Consider the following 15631-nt stretch of genomic DNA (forward strand, 5'->3'; position numbering starts at 1 on the left):
GCAAAATCCTGGAGTTAAAAGAGGGAAAACAATATTTGGAAGATTTTAATGATAGTTGAGAAGGCGCAGCCCTTTCTTGTGCGCGTCAGCCCTCCAAGGTTCAGCTGTCTGGCGAATGAATGAAATGCAAAGGGCGGGATGGAGAAAATGAGCGCAATCGTATAGCGGGAGAAGGGGTTCGTCAGCTCTGCTGCCCCCACAACGTCACCGAAGCAGGGGACTCCATGAGACTATAAAGCGCGCCTGCAGCGCAAGATTCTCAGTTCTCCAGTCTGTGCCCAGAGCTCCGTCAGGGCAGGACCTGCGTTCCCCACTGGGGACAGTCCCCAATTTGTTTGTGCCTCAGGATCTTGTCCTTCCCGCCTCCCAGAGCTTCAAACTCCTCCGAGAAAGTGCGGCTCTTGCTTCACTATCGGCTGGCTCAAAGCATCGCTTAACCAGCAAGGGCTACGGTACTTTCTCTACCAGCTTCCACAGTGACTAGGAGGCAAAGAAGAACTTCAAGGCAGCAGGCGAGGGCTGGCGGCGGGTGTGTGGCGAGGTCCCGGGCTACAGACCAGGGGCAATGGCCTCTCTCCCAGCCGCCGAGAACTGGACAGACAATGCGGGAGGCATGGATGTGGACTCCGGGAACCTGAGTGCTGCTCTCGGGGTCGGGGCGGCGGCAGGAGCAGCTGAGACCGAATGGCTGCGATTGCTAGTGCAAGCTGGCAACTTCTCCTCCTCCGAGCTGGGACCGCCTGTGGCTTCGCCCGCGTCCTCCCAGCCCCGGGCCAACCTCACCAACCAGTTCGTGCAGCCGTCCTGGCGCATCGCCCTTTGGTCCCTGGCGTATGGCGTGGTGGTAGCAGTGGCGGTCTTTGGAAATCTCATTGTCATCTGGATCATTCTGGCCCACAAACGCATGAGGACCGTCACCAACTATTTCCTCGTGAACCTAGCTTTTTCTGACGCTTCGATGGCAGCGTTTAACGCTTTGGTCAACTTTATCTACGCGCTTCATAGCGAGTGGTACTTCGGCGCCAACTACTGCCGCTTCCAGAACTTCTTTCCTATCACCGCTGTGTTCGCCAGCATCTATTCTATGACGGCCATTGCAGTGGACAGGTGAGGGGAAGAGGGGGAAGTAGGCAGTGGGAGAAAGTTACAAAAGAAATGATGACTTAGTGGGGCCTTCGAAATGGAAGGAACTAAGAAAGAGTTCTTGGAGAGTCCAGTGGCCAAACCAGTTTCTGGCTCTATGGCCTCCTCTCACTTAAGCCCTCTCTCTGAGCTCCATTAAGGACATCTGAGAGGGACTGAAGAAGGTGAAGGAAAGTGATGTGAAAAAATCTTTCATTCTGAGTAGGACCACTTAGCTAGAAACATACCAAACTTATTCAAATGATTTTACCATTGCCTGGAATTTATATTCACAGTGAAATGTTTCGTTTTGCATTCCTTTTCTTTCTGTTGCTCACTCTCCTGGCAGAGAAATAAAGAGTTACCCACCAACCTCTGAGATCCTCTCCTGGACCTCATTCTTTCTCCTCCTCCCCACTCCTTAACTTTGTCTCAAAGCCAGCACAGATCTAACCTCCCAGTGCTGTAGGGTCTATATCAGAGGCAGCCAGTTCCCTCCAACTGCTGAAGTGGCAGTTTCCACCATGTCTCTGGTTAGCTTTAATTTCCATTAATCTCTGGAGACCATAAACTGGATAAACCCAAAATTTGTGCCTGGAAGTGTGTGACTGTCTTTCAGAAGATGAGGGGACATTAATCCTAAGGATTAAGTGGTTTAAAAATGAATGAGACACACTACAGATATTTAAAATATTTTTTTCAGAATGATCCTCCATCCATAGTAGGAATTCTGAGATGCGTGAGCAGTTAAAAGAAGCTGAATGACCCTCAAACGTTTGTTCCTGTATTCTGGTTTTTAAAAATTCTGCATGCATTTACTTTTTCATATTGAACACTATGAAATGTACATACTTGTGAAAAGACAATGGTGAATACCTATTATTGAAAGTAAAATACATTTTAATTCAATATTACAGTAGAAACAAATCACACCCATTGATTCCAGTGCCAACTTTGTAGTTGACAACTGATGACAGATGCAGAGGGATGATGTCATTTTAATATTGTCTCAATATTCTAATCTGTGAAAAGAAGAAAGAACCTTTTTTACATTAAAAAACCTATTTCAAAATCAAATGAAGCTGCATACTAATTGGTCCTATATTCAACTGCCATTATGAATAAAAAAAAACTTTAAAGACAAACTTATTTCATTGAGTAAATCCTCTATGTTTGCTATTTTGAAACAGTGAGCACAGTGGTATTAACAACATAAATCTATGGAAACTATTCTCACATACTGGGCCCAAAAGGGTTAACTTGAAGAAGTAATGATTACATTCACTAGACTAAACACAAAGTCACTTTTTAAAAGCTGAACTTGTACCTTCCCTTTCTCCTTAACCTCTAATCTACACTCCTTCATCCTTTCATTTTTGCTAAGGATAGAAGTGAATGCAAAATTGAACAAAATCAACTCCAAGTTAGGAACAGGTAAAAACACCTCCAGTCTTGCTCCACCAAGATAGAAATGAATGTTCTTTGGGTTTGTATATCTTTCTTATGTTTTCTTTTAAATTTTTTTATGTGAATTTTTTAATGTTATTGGAGGAGAGGTGTTAGCATATAATGTTATAAAATTCTCACAACCTTTTTGAAGTGTTAATTAGGCAATAGAAAATTTGATGGAAATTTTAGTGCATATGAATCTGGCATTTCAATTCTAAGGTGAAAACACATTATTTTTCTTATTTCTTCCTGCCAACATTCATTTTAACTGATCATGCAATTCTATTTCATTATACTCACTGGTTTGAAATTAATGTGCCCCTTACTGTTTATTCTTGTCTATTTATTATGTCACTACAACTATAAAAATTTATACAGTGTACAATTTGCTATAAAATCTGAAACATACTTGGTATAGTTACTGAAAACCTCCTTTAAATGCTCTTATTGTAACAGAAAATAGATAAAAAGAAATACAGAAGTTGAGAAAACCTTGATTATGATAATTTCTGCAATGGAAGACTGTGTAAATATTGCAGGTATTAATACTCTCAATAATTTACCAGTCCATGGAATTTTTCTGTGTTGATGCCTTATCAAACATGAACTGACAAAACTGACCCTGTGGAATTTGCAGTCATTTTATAAGTTAAAGTTTGCAAAATGAACCCTTCTGGAGTTGACATGTGAATCATGATGCCTTTGTTTTTGATTACATCACCTAACTGCCTCATTGAGCTGAGAACAGAGTTAGAATATGGTCTCAGAAATTATATTTCCCTATAAAATTCATGCTTGATTGAAACAACTGTAAATATTAAACAATCCTTCATTGATTTTCATTAATAAATACATCATTTAGACCATAATGTCAATTTTAGACTTGAAAAGGATTATAGATAGTCACTTACTGAACACCTAAAACTAATGGTCACACATTTGTTATAAGAGACACTGAGTTTCTTTGAAATGTTCAGTACTCGTTCTGCACTGGGAGAATGGCTTGCTTTCTATTTTCACTTTGTAAATAATTCTACTAAAAATTTGAATGCAAGTCACAGGTTCAAGTTATCTAAAGAATGGTACCTACTGCTTTGTTACAAATTCCTATTTTCTTACTAGTCAAGAATCTTTCAGTTCTGTACACTTCCTTCTTTCCTGGAAGGACATTTCCTCACCATCACCATGTCCCTGCCAACATGAACACACGTGGTAGAATTATTTGCCAATGAAAAGTTGGTTTTCTCTCCACCATCCTTCCCAAACTTGCCATTTTGAAACATAGCATTTGGATATAAAACTTATCTAAGAAATGCCTAGCTTTAGTATTTTTGAAATAGATTATGAACAAATAAAAGTTATTTGGAAAGTTGTGAGGTCTTGATCTGGTAACATTATCTAAATGGCTGTAAGTATAATAGATATAAATGCTTTGGTAAAATTTTTAGAAATTATTTATTAGTCTGAGTACAGTGAACCAGTCTTGTTCATCTGCTCTTGCAGTTAATATTCTTTATTAGTTTGATAGTAATATTTGGCTCATTATTTTGTCCAGATGATAAACTTGATGAAATTAGCCTAAAGTCAATTATTTTATGCCCTTGAACCAGTCACAAAGTAGTAATTAAAGATATACTTTGGGAAATATTACTTTCAGGAAACTTATAAAACTTTGGCTCTCTTGCACTACTTTTCAAGTATTTAAAATATCCCATTAGCATCCACTAAAATTACTGCTTTAGTGAAATGTGAAAGTTTTACTAAAATTATAGTGTCAATTCTTATAAAAATTAATCATGAGCACATCATAAAAGCAATAGGTATATTAATCGAATGGATAAAACATTCAATTAAAGAATACAGAATTTTCAGTATATTTAACAGACGCAGTGTTAAAAAGAGACCATTACATGTAACATTTTATTTTATACTAAGAAAATGATACAATCCACTGGGCATGGTGCAGGGCAGGCCTGTAATCTCAGCAATTTGGGAGGCTGAGGCAGAAGGATCACAACATCAAAGTCAGCCTGAGCAATTTAGCCAGGTACTGTCTCAAGAAAAAACAAAAAAAATATTAAGACTTTGGATGTGGGTCAGTGGTTAAGCACCTCTGGGTTCAGTCACTGATGACCCTCGCCCCCAAAAAAAGAAAGAAAAGGAAAAAGAAAATGATATAACCCAAACATAAAAAGAACAAAGGACATAAAAAGAAAGTTACAAAAGAAGAAATAAAAATACCTAACAAACTTAAAATTCTCAGGTGTTTATATTCTGTATTTCCATTTCCTCATCTGCTATATGCTCCTTAAGTCACTCTAATCCTATCTGAAGAGTCACATTATCAAATCCAATGAATACTTCAGTTCTTTACTTTCTTCACATTCTGGCAGTACTCCTCACAGGTGGCTTCTGCCTAGAAGTTCCTTTTCTGGCTTCCAGCTTTCCTGATCTCCTTTTACCCTGGCCTTTCTCACATGATTATGTTTCTGAATCTCTACATGCATATAATAAATAAACACATAGGTTCCTCAGTGCTAAATTCTGGGTCTGATTTTCTTTTTTTATTTTCTGTGCCCTAGTAATTTCATCCCAACCCAAAGCTTCATTATCACTTTTGAATGAAGAGCTTTTCTTTTCTTATCTAATTGTTTTTCTGTGTTATAGTTGGCATGTAAGATCCCATAGAGTGAAGAGACAAATATATATGAACCAAAATTAAAACTGGGAAAAATGTCTAAACATATATAAATGTGCAGAGTAAGATATTAGTCTGTATCTTTATATATAAATACAAACTATGTCTAGGATAAAGGGGTAACAGACATTCAGGGCAAAGAGGTCCTAATGTCTCATGAAGTTTGAATTTCAAATATGTCACTAAGTCTCTTGATAACATACAAAAAGGAAATAAAATTAGTAATATAGTTTACACTGTCCATATAACAGTACACACACATGCTCTAAGTGCTAAAATTCTCTGGTTTCCAGGAGTCTTTGTATGGGCAATAAAGAGAACAGTATCCTCAATCACACTGTGGAAAGTGCAAAAGCAGGTTTTGGTTTAGTATTCCTCTGCGTAAGCCAAAAAGCCTACTGCATGGTGCCAGTGCAGAACTCAGTGAAGGAAGTTCTCAGATCTCATATACTAAACCTACATGTGAGCACAGATTCCAGATGCTCTGCTTGATAACGAGATAAAACTGTAAGAAACAATAAACTATATATTCTCCAGAAGTATGTTTCTCACCTGCACTTTGTATACAACTTGAGGAATTGGTAACTCAAAGTTGTCATATGTGGTCAAAGTTCTCCAAGTCATTTTCATCCCTGTCCCAGTCTCTGATCCTGAACCATTCTCCTTAACAGTCCTGTATTTGCATTTGAATATATTCTTTCTCTAATTCATTCACAGCTGCACAGTGGCAAAAAACAAACACTATCCTACTTACCAAATATAGCCAACCTAGGATCTTCACATTCACATGGAAACTCTTCATGGATTTTTTTTTTTAATTCATATTTATTGTAAACAAATGGGATACATCTTGTTTCTCTGTACATGAAGTAGAGGCATACAATTTGTGTAATCATACATTTACTAGGGTAATAGTTTTTGATTCATTCTGTTATATTTTTTCTTCCCACCCCTCTTATCCCTCTATACAGTCCCTCTTTCCTCCATTCTTGCCCCCCTCCCACCGCCCATTATGTGTCATCGTCCGCTTATCAGCGAGATCATTCGTCCTTTAGTTTTTCAAGATTGGCTTATCTCACTTAGCATGATATTATCCAATTCCATCCATTGGCCTGCAAATGCCATAATTTTATTATTTTTATGACTGAGTAATATTCCATTGTATATATATATACCACAGTTTCTTTATCCATTCATCAATTGAAGGACATCTAGGTTGGTTCCACAATCAGACTATTGTGATTTGAGCAGCTATGAAAATTGTGTGGCTGTATCTCTGTATTATGCTGATTTTAAGTCCTTTGGGTATAGGCCAAGGAGTGGGATAGCTGGGTCAAATGGAGGTTCCATTCCAAGTTTTCTAAGGAATGTCCACACTGCTTTCCAGAGTGGCTGCACTAATTTGCAGCCCCACCAGCAATGTATGAGTACACCTTTTCCCCCACATTCTCACCAACACCTATTGTTCATAGTATTCTTGATAATTGCCATTCTAATTGAGGTGAGATGGAATCTTAGGGTAGTTTTGATTTGCATTTCTCTTATTACTAGTAATGTTGAACATTTTTCCATATGTCTGTTGATTGCTTGTAGATCTTCTGTGAAGTGTCTGTTCATTTCCTTAGCCCATTTGTTGATTGGGTTATTTGTATTCTTGGTGTAGAGTTTTTTGAGTTCTTTATATATTCTGGAAATTAGCGCTCTATCTGAAGTATGTGTGGCAAAGATTTTCTCCCACTCTGTAGGTTCTCTTTTCACATTGCTGATAGTTTCCTTTGCTGAGAGAAAGCTTTTTAGTTTGAATCTATCCCAGTTATTGATTCTTGCTTTTATTTCTTGTGCTATGGGAGTCCTGTTAAGGCAGTCTGATCCAAAGCTAACATGTTGAAGATTTGAACCTACTTTTTCTTCTATAAGATGCAGGGTCTCTGGTCTGATTCCAAGGTCCTTGATCCATTTTGAGTTGATTTTTGTGCAGGGTGAGAGATAGGGGTTTAGTTTCATTCTGTTGCATATGGATTTCCAGTTTTCCTAGCACCATTTGTTGAAGAGGCTATCTTTTCTCCATTGCATATTTTTGGCCCCTTTGTCTAGTATGAGAAAATTGTATTTATTTGGGTTTGCGTCCATGTCCTCTATTCTGTACCATTGATACACCTGTCTATTTTGGTGTCAATACCATGCCGTTTTTGTTACTATTGCTTTGTAGTAGAGTTGAAGATCTGGTATTGCGATACCCGCTGCTTCACTCGTCCTGCTAAGGATTGCTTTAGCTATTCTGGGTTTCTTATTCTTCCAGATGAATTTCATGATGGCTTGCTCTATTTCTGTAAGGTACGTCATTGGGATTTTAATTGGAATTGCATTGAATCTGTATAGCACTTTTGATAGTATGACCATTTTGACAATATTAATTCTGCCTGTCCAAGAACATAGGAGATCTTTCCATCTTCTAAGGTTTTCTTTAATTTCTTTCTTTAGCGTTCTGTAGTTCTCACTGTAGAGGGCTTTCACCTCTTTTGTGAGATTGATTCCCAAGTATTTTATTTTTTTCGAGGCTATTGTGAATGGAGTAGTTTTTCTAACTTCTCTTTCTGAAGAGTCATCACTTATGTATAAAAATGCATTGGATTTATGAGCATTGATCTTATATCCTGCTACTTCACTGAATTCACTTATGAGTTCTAAAAGTTTTCTGGTGGAATTTCCCGGTTCCTCTAAAATATGTAATCATGTCATCAGCTAATAGGGATAATTTGAGATCTTCTTTTCCTATTCATATCCCTTTAATTTCCTTGGTCTGTCTAATTGCTCTGGCTAGTTTCAAGGACAATGTTGAATAGAAGTGGTGAAAGAGGGCATCCCTGCCTTGTTCCAGTTTTTAGGGGGAATGCTTTCAGTTTTTCACCATTTAGAATGATATTGGCCATGGACTTAGCATAGATGGCCTTTTCAATGTTAAGGAATGTTCCCACTATTCTTATTTTTTCTAGTGTTTTGAGCATGAAGGGATGCTGTATTTTATCAACTGCTTTTTCTGCATCTATCGCAATAATTATGTGATTCTTAACTTTAAGTCTGTTGATATGGTGAATTGCATTTATTGATTTCCGGATGTTGAACCAACCTTGCATCCCTGGGATAAAACCCACTTGATCATGGTGCACTATCTTTTTAATATATTTTTGTATGCGATTTGCTAAGAATTTGTTGAGAATTTTCGCATCAATGTTCATTAAGGATATTGGTCTGAAATTTTCTTTCCTTCATGTATCTCTGTCTGGTTTAGGTATCATCTTCATGGATTTTTGATTTATGTTCTCTTTTGTTTCTCTTAACTGTGGACATCTATAGTATATGAATTTATTTACATGACATAATGCCTATATACATATATTTCCTTTAATAACTAAAATAATGGCAGATTATTATGTCATCTTTAAATTAACATGCTGGGTTATTAAAGATTTTAATATATTATCAATCTTGGATATATTTTCGTATCAGATATAGAGATTTGTATCATTATATAAAATTTTTACCTTAATTTATTTGGTACAAAATTCAAAAAGCAATGCTTGCTTTGAGCTCTGGTTATGTATATTCAATTACCTACTTGACATTTTTACTTGGATATCCAAAAGCCTCCTTAAATTCTTCCCATTTGTCGCTTGCCACCACTTCCGCTTGCCACCGCTTCCGCTTGCCACCGACCAGCAGGACAAAGGACACGTACACTTCAGAAGTTCATGAAGCAGCTTCCTCTTTATTCAGATAACACCCTCAATATATAAGCATTCTCATGCATATGCAATTGTAACCAGATATGTCCATCCAATCCTATTACAGGTCAAGCCATCACAAGCTCAAGCATACATGTAAGATATATCTGTCCACGCATTAGGCGGCTGAACTAATTATCATACAGCCAATGGTAAACAGCTTCTTGTTTTTCTCAAGGCGCATTCAGCATGCCATTTGGATCTCTGCCAGTCGCCATCTTTGGATGTATGTGGCCTAAACCTGGGCCCCGGGTCTCGCCCACCACACCATTTATTTTCCTCTTTAATGTTCCTCAGTTCAATAAGTAGTAAAATCATCCATTCACTTGTTCAAATAGCTCCCAAATCTATTACCTTTCTCTGATTCAACTACCCCTTCCCTAGTGTAAACAACCCTCGGTCTTTACTGGATAACTTCAGAAGCCTCCTCAGTGGTCTCTCATATCTAAACTTAACTTATCTTTTTTTTTAAATATTTTTAGTTGTAGATGAACACAATACCTTTATTTATTTATTTTTCATGTGGTGCTGAGAATCGAACCCCAGTGCCTCACACTTACTATGTAAGCTCTCTACCACTGAGCCACAACCCCAGCCCTAAACCTAACTTATCTTAATATGTTCATGTTGCAACACAGAACAGTGTTTTAAAACATACATGAAAAACGTGTTAGCTACACCACTACTTAGACTCCTACAAGGTCTTCTCAATGCTCTTATGCAAAGGATATTCTTAATCCGGTTCTACTTCATCCCACACCATGATGCAATGACCTAATCTCTGTTCCAACTTCTCAAATCCTCTTTCAGGTTCACATATGTGTGATGCTATCTTTTTGCCACAGTCTTTGAACATGCCATTTTCCTTCCGCCTCGGATCCCTTCTTCCAATTTCTCAGTAGCAAGATATACTACTCCTTTGGATAACAGTTCTAATGTCACTTTCACAAAGAAGACTTCTGCTAACCTTCCTGTTTAAATGAGATGTCCTTTTACAAGTTCTGTGAACATGTCAGTCATGACATTTTTATAGATTAAATTTCAAATTTATATTTAAGAATACCTGGTTAATAACTTTCTGTAACAGACTGTGAAAACAAGGAAGGCAAAGTCAATTCTGTTCTTGTTCCTCTTTACATATTCCTGTTACAATATTTTGAATATTGTACACACATAGATTGCTAAGTAAATTAGTTATAAAAATAATCGAATAAATGAAAATTAAGGGAATGAGGTACAACTTTTAAAATTGGCAGTGTATGCAGTGAAGAGGTCATTTTTATACATTTATGAAGTTACAATTTTTTGTACTGTGAAATTATCAATTATTATTTCATATACTTTAACCTAACAAGTATAAACTGGCAAAAATATTTCAGGAATACAGTATGACAATACATATATCATTCCACTCTTAAGAATTAGTTCTAAATACTAACAATAGATTGCAATATAAATTATTGTTCAAGGATAGTTTTTCAAACCAAAATTCAAATAATTGAAAACAACTAAAAATCTCAACAAAAGAAAATTATAAAATAAATGACAGCATTTAAAAATGAAATTATATATAGAAACTTAAAAAAAACATATTTAAATATAACCTGAACTTCCCAAATTCCCAGACCTGTGAATATAAATGTAATAAAATCAGCGTGAATATCCATATTTCTTTTACCTTTACTTATGGACATTTTCTAGCTATGGTCTCCCAGTTATTTCAGTGTCCCTAGCAGTAGAGGGCTGTGTGTCTGACACTGGTCCTTCAGTAGTCATTAGGACTTCTGTATAAACATCAACAGTTTGATACACAGGATGACTGTTTCTTTGAGGAGTAATTATGTCCTATTTTTTGGATTGCTGGTTTTAGTATATTGTATCGGATTTTGCAAAATTCACAAATTACAACCTTTGTCCTCTGCCTGAACTTTTTGTGAATTTGAAAGAATGACTTCCTAATATTGTATTTTAATTTCTTACTAACCAGAGTTCCTTCAACTTCTACTTGTAACTTTCTCTCCTTGGGATTATCTATAAATCATATGTCAATAACACTAAAGCATGATAAAATAGCAAGCAAACTATTTAAGTATTTACAATATACATGAGTGAATAACTTTAGCATAATGAGTTCCTATAAATCAATAAGAAAATATTAACGCAAAAATGCAAAAAAATAGCAATTTTAAAAGAACACAATATTTACCTAAATGGATGAAATATAGTCATCTTTACAATAATCGAATAAAAGCACATTTGCCTAAAAACAAATTACCATGTTTTCAAACTACCATATTTGATATTAATATATTGCTGATTGAAGTTGAATAAGTAGCCATTCCAATTTTCTAGAGGAAATTCCAATTTTTTTAGAGAAATTATTTTGGCAATGTGTATTCTGAAATTATTTACTTATACATAACAACTGTACCTCTTGCTATACATCTCTATAAAAATGAAGTTCCTATGAAAAATTTGATTGTTTGCAATTTTTAACATAGTCCTGAAATAGACTGCCTCATCCGTGTTTGAGAGTGAGCATTAATCAATGATTATAAATAATGTTTTGAGAATATTCATATGCAAAATTAGAGTAAAATATCAAAGTTAATTTAAAAGTTAATATAAACATATGCAAAATATAATGATATATGCATGATATGCATTTAAATATGCATGTACATAAATAAACTAGAAAATGAAAATACAAAACAAACCAGGATGTATACCAATGTTATTCTTTAGTGATAGGTTTGTGGGGAATTTGTATTTTCTTATATATATGCCTTTGTATTTCAAATGTACATATTTATTACTTTGGGGGAAAGTGTAACCTTTTGTAAAGCAGGACGAGATTATTCTTCCATAATTTCATTTTGAACAATGAACTAAGTGATCATATACTTTGTCATTGCTCTGTTGTTCGGTTGTTGACTTACTCCTAGAAGACCCGGCATTCAGGGACTCTGCCTCTGCACTTAGACCTGACCCTTAGAACTCACACTGCAGTTCACTTACATGCATCCATTCCTGCAAGTCTCTCATGTCATGGAAGATATCTAATGACACATCGCGTAGTATTTTCATTCATTTGCTAACTGGATATGTTAATTTTGAAGGGAAAACACTGTAAAAGGTTCAGAAAAATACCTAACTAGCAACACATATATACAATTTCAAAATTAATGGAGAGATTTTTGTCATTATGTCACATGGTGAACTTTTCCTTGATTATGGCAAGTTGATTAATCATGTTGTCCAAATATTCTTTATCATTACTAAGTTTCATTATTCTTGTTTTGTCTTCTTATTCTATTAGCTACTGAGAGGGTATGTTAAAGCCCAACAATGATTGGGATTGTTTCTCATCTTGGTTATAAGTTTGCTTTGTATAGTTTGAGGCAATGTTAATATAATATAAGATGGTTATGCCTTCCTGTTGAATTGAACCCCTTATCATGATCAAATGTTCCTTTTTGTATTTAGAAACATGTCTCAAAGTTGAATTTTTGTGATTTTTTGAGTCAATCTTCACATAAATATCTTAATATCGAGAATGTTTAATATAATAATAAATCATAAGTTTAATGTCATGATCTGTGGGTATGTAAATTCTGTTGCATTATTCTGTTTTATTTTATCTTAAAATTAAAATCAAGTAAAAAGTATTTTACTTGATATTCAGATCTAGAATTTGTATTGCATGAGTAAATTCATCCATAACCACCACCATCAGGACATAGACTAGTTCCATCACCACAAAGGAGATCTTTCATGCTGCCCCTTCATATTCATACCCTCTACCTGTCATGAAATCTGGGAACTCTGAACAAACCTCCATCAGTGTGGTTTGGTCTTTGGGATAAATATCATATTAATATTGTTATATAATATGAGACCTTTGAAACTGGCTTTTTTCAGTCAAACATCCCTGAGATTATCTTAAGTTACTGAATGTAGCAAAAGGTTATTTTTTCTTTTTTATTGTTAAGAATATTCCATTGCATGGCTGCCCCAGAGTTTGCCCATCCCTCTGTACAGGACATTTGGGTTGTTTCCCAGTTTCAAGCAATTATGAATAGAAGAGCTCTGCAGGTTTTTGAAAACACAATTTTAATCTCTCTAGTAAAATAACTAGAAGTTGAGTGGCTCTGTCTTATAGTTTTACATATATATGTGTATATATATTTACCATTTTGACATATACATGTATATATGTGTATATATATAATACATATATTTAACTTTATTTGAAACTGAACAATTTTTTTATACTGGATATACCATTTTGTATTCATTCCAGCAGTATATGAGAGAGCTCCATTTGTTCCAGATTGTAAACAGCAAGTGATATTATGTTCTTTTTATATTATCCACTTTAGTGTGTATGTAGTTGTATATCAATGTGGTTTTAATTCACGTTTCACTAATATATAATTAGTTTGAATATTTTTTGTGTGCTTATTTGCCACTAATGTCTTCTTTCCATTTATAAATTGGGTTATTTACTTAATGTTGAGGGTTTAAATTTTTTTCTTGAATTATAATTTATCATAAGATGTACTTATTTTGCCAGGCCAGTGGCACACACCTATTATTCCAGCAGCTCAAGAGACTGAGGCAGGATTGCAAGTTCAAAGTCAGCCTAATCAACTTAGCAAGACCCTGTCTCAAAAAAAACAAAAGTGTTTTATTTGTTTTGTTTTGTTTTGTTTTTATTTTTCCACTGTGACCAAACCCATGACAAGAACAATTTTAAGGAGGAAAAGTATTTATTTTGGTGCTCATGATTTCAGAGGTCTTAGTCCATAGATGGCACACTTCAATCTTTGGGGCACAAGGTGAGGCAGAACATGTTGGAAGAGTGTGCAGAACATGTTGGAAGAGTGTGGTAGAGGAAAACGACTCATGACCTCATGATCAGGAAGTGGAGAGAGAGCTGTCCTCACCATGACCAATTATAAACCCTAAAGACATACCCTCAGGGACCCAGTTCTTCCAGCAACACCCTCCTGCCTTCAGCTACGCTCAGTTAATCCCTATTAGAGGATCAATTCACTGATTGGGTTAAGGCTTTCATAACCTAATCATTTCACCTATAAACCTTCTTGCCATGAGCTTTTGGAAGACATGTAATATCTAAACCATACAGGATGGGGATGTGGCTCAGTGGTTAAGCACCTCAATACCTTGTACAAAAAAAAAAAAGAAAAAGAAAAAGAAAATAGAAAATGTACTCACTTTACATATGCAATTCACAGATGTTTAGTTAATTTTTAGTTATGTAGCCATCAACACAATCTGATTTTAGAACATTTCTATCACCCCAGAAAGAAACCTTACTTCCAATTGCAATTACTTCCTATTCCACACCTAGCTCTTGGCAACCACTAAGCTGTTTTCTCCCAATATAGATTTGACGTCTCTGGAATTTGATGTGATTGGAATTATACAATTCGTAGACTTTTGTATAGAGTTCAAGTTGTTTTCTCTTTTTTCAGATTGGGTTTTATATCTTCTCATTAAACTGTAAGAGTTCTTTGCATCTTCTGACACGAGTCCATGATTGGCTGGTCACATGATTTGAAAAAATTTTCTGTGAGTCTGTGGCTTGTCTTCACAGTGTATTTGAAGAATAACCTTTTTAAATTTTGACGAAGTGTAATATGCCACTCTTTTCCCCTTTGTTGCATTGTGCTTTGTGGTCATATCTAAGAAATCATTTCCTAATCTAAGGTGGTAAAGATTCACTTCTATGTTCTATTCCCTTAGTTTTATATTAGATCTAACATTTTTATATGATCCATTTTGAGCTGTGTGTGTGTGGTGGGGGGGTGAGGTAACAGTCTAATTGATCTTTTGGTGTGTGGCTTGCCAATTGTCCTAGCACTAATTGTTGAAAAGATTACAGTTTCTTGCTTTGAATTGCTTCGGCATGTTTGTGAAAATTCAGCCAAACATCAACGTGAGCTTTTATTTTTGATCTTTGATATTTCTACACCTCTGATCTGTACACCTGTTTTTATGTCAGTACCACAATATCTTCTTTGGTGTGCCTTTTTAATAAGTTTTGAAATATGAACTGTCTTTCAATTATCTTCTTTTTCAACATTTTTTTTACTATTCTAGGACCTCCAGACTTCCACATGATTTTGGAACCAGTTTTTCCACTCTGATATGGAATAAAGAGTTTTACAAAGATAATGTTGCATCTTTTGATCGATTGGGAGAGTGCTGTCAGTGTAACAGTACTTAGTCTTCCACTCTACAGATTCTGATTCTGATCTATTTATTGAGGTCTTTAATTTCTTAGCAATGCTTTGTATAAGTCTTGCACTTATTTTACCAAATTCATTCTTAAGTATTTCATTCTTTCTAGACTATTGTAAATGTAATTTTAACATTTATTTTCATATAGTCCATAGCTAGTATCTTGATTTAACATGAATCCTATGACCTTGGTGAACGTATTTATTAATTCTAATGGGCTTTGTGTTTTGTGGATTCTGTAGGATTTTTAGTTTGAAAAATTCTGTCATCTACTAACAAAGAAAGTATTCCTTCTTTTTTCCCAATCTGG

The 15631-nt window shown here is 35.4% G+C and overlaps 1 protein-coding gene across 1 annotated transcript in view; it reads left to right on the plus strand.

The window, feature by feature from the left end:
* The first annotated feature begins 565 nt into the window (after positions 1-565).
* Tacr3 (tachykinin receptor 3) overlaps positions 566-15631 on the plus strand; it is a 95245-nt gene continuing 80179 nt past the window's right edge. The window contains exon 1 of the mRNA XM_047567157.1: positions 566-1107. Within this exon, the coding sequence (XP_047423113.1) occupies positions 566-1107 (542 nt within the window). The remainder of the gene's footprint in view (positions 1108-15631) is intronic.

Source organism: Sciurus carolinensis, chromosome 10 (genome assembly GCF_902686445.1).
Source record: "Sciurus carolinensis chromosome 10, mSciCar1.2, whole genome shotgun sequence".
In the NCBI taxonomy this organism is placed as follows: domain Eukaryota; kingdom Metazoa; phylum Chordata; class Mammalia; order Rodentia; family Sciuridae; genus Sciurus; species Sciurus carolinensis.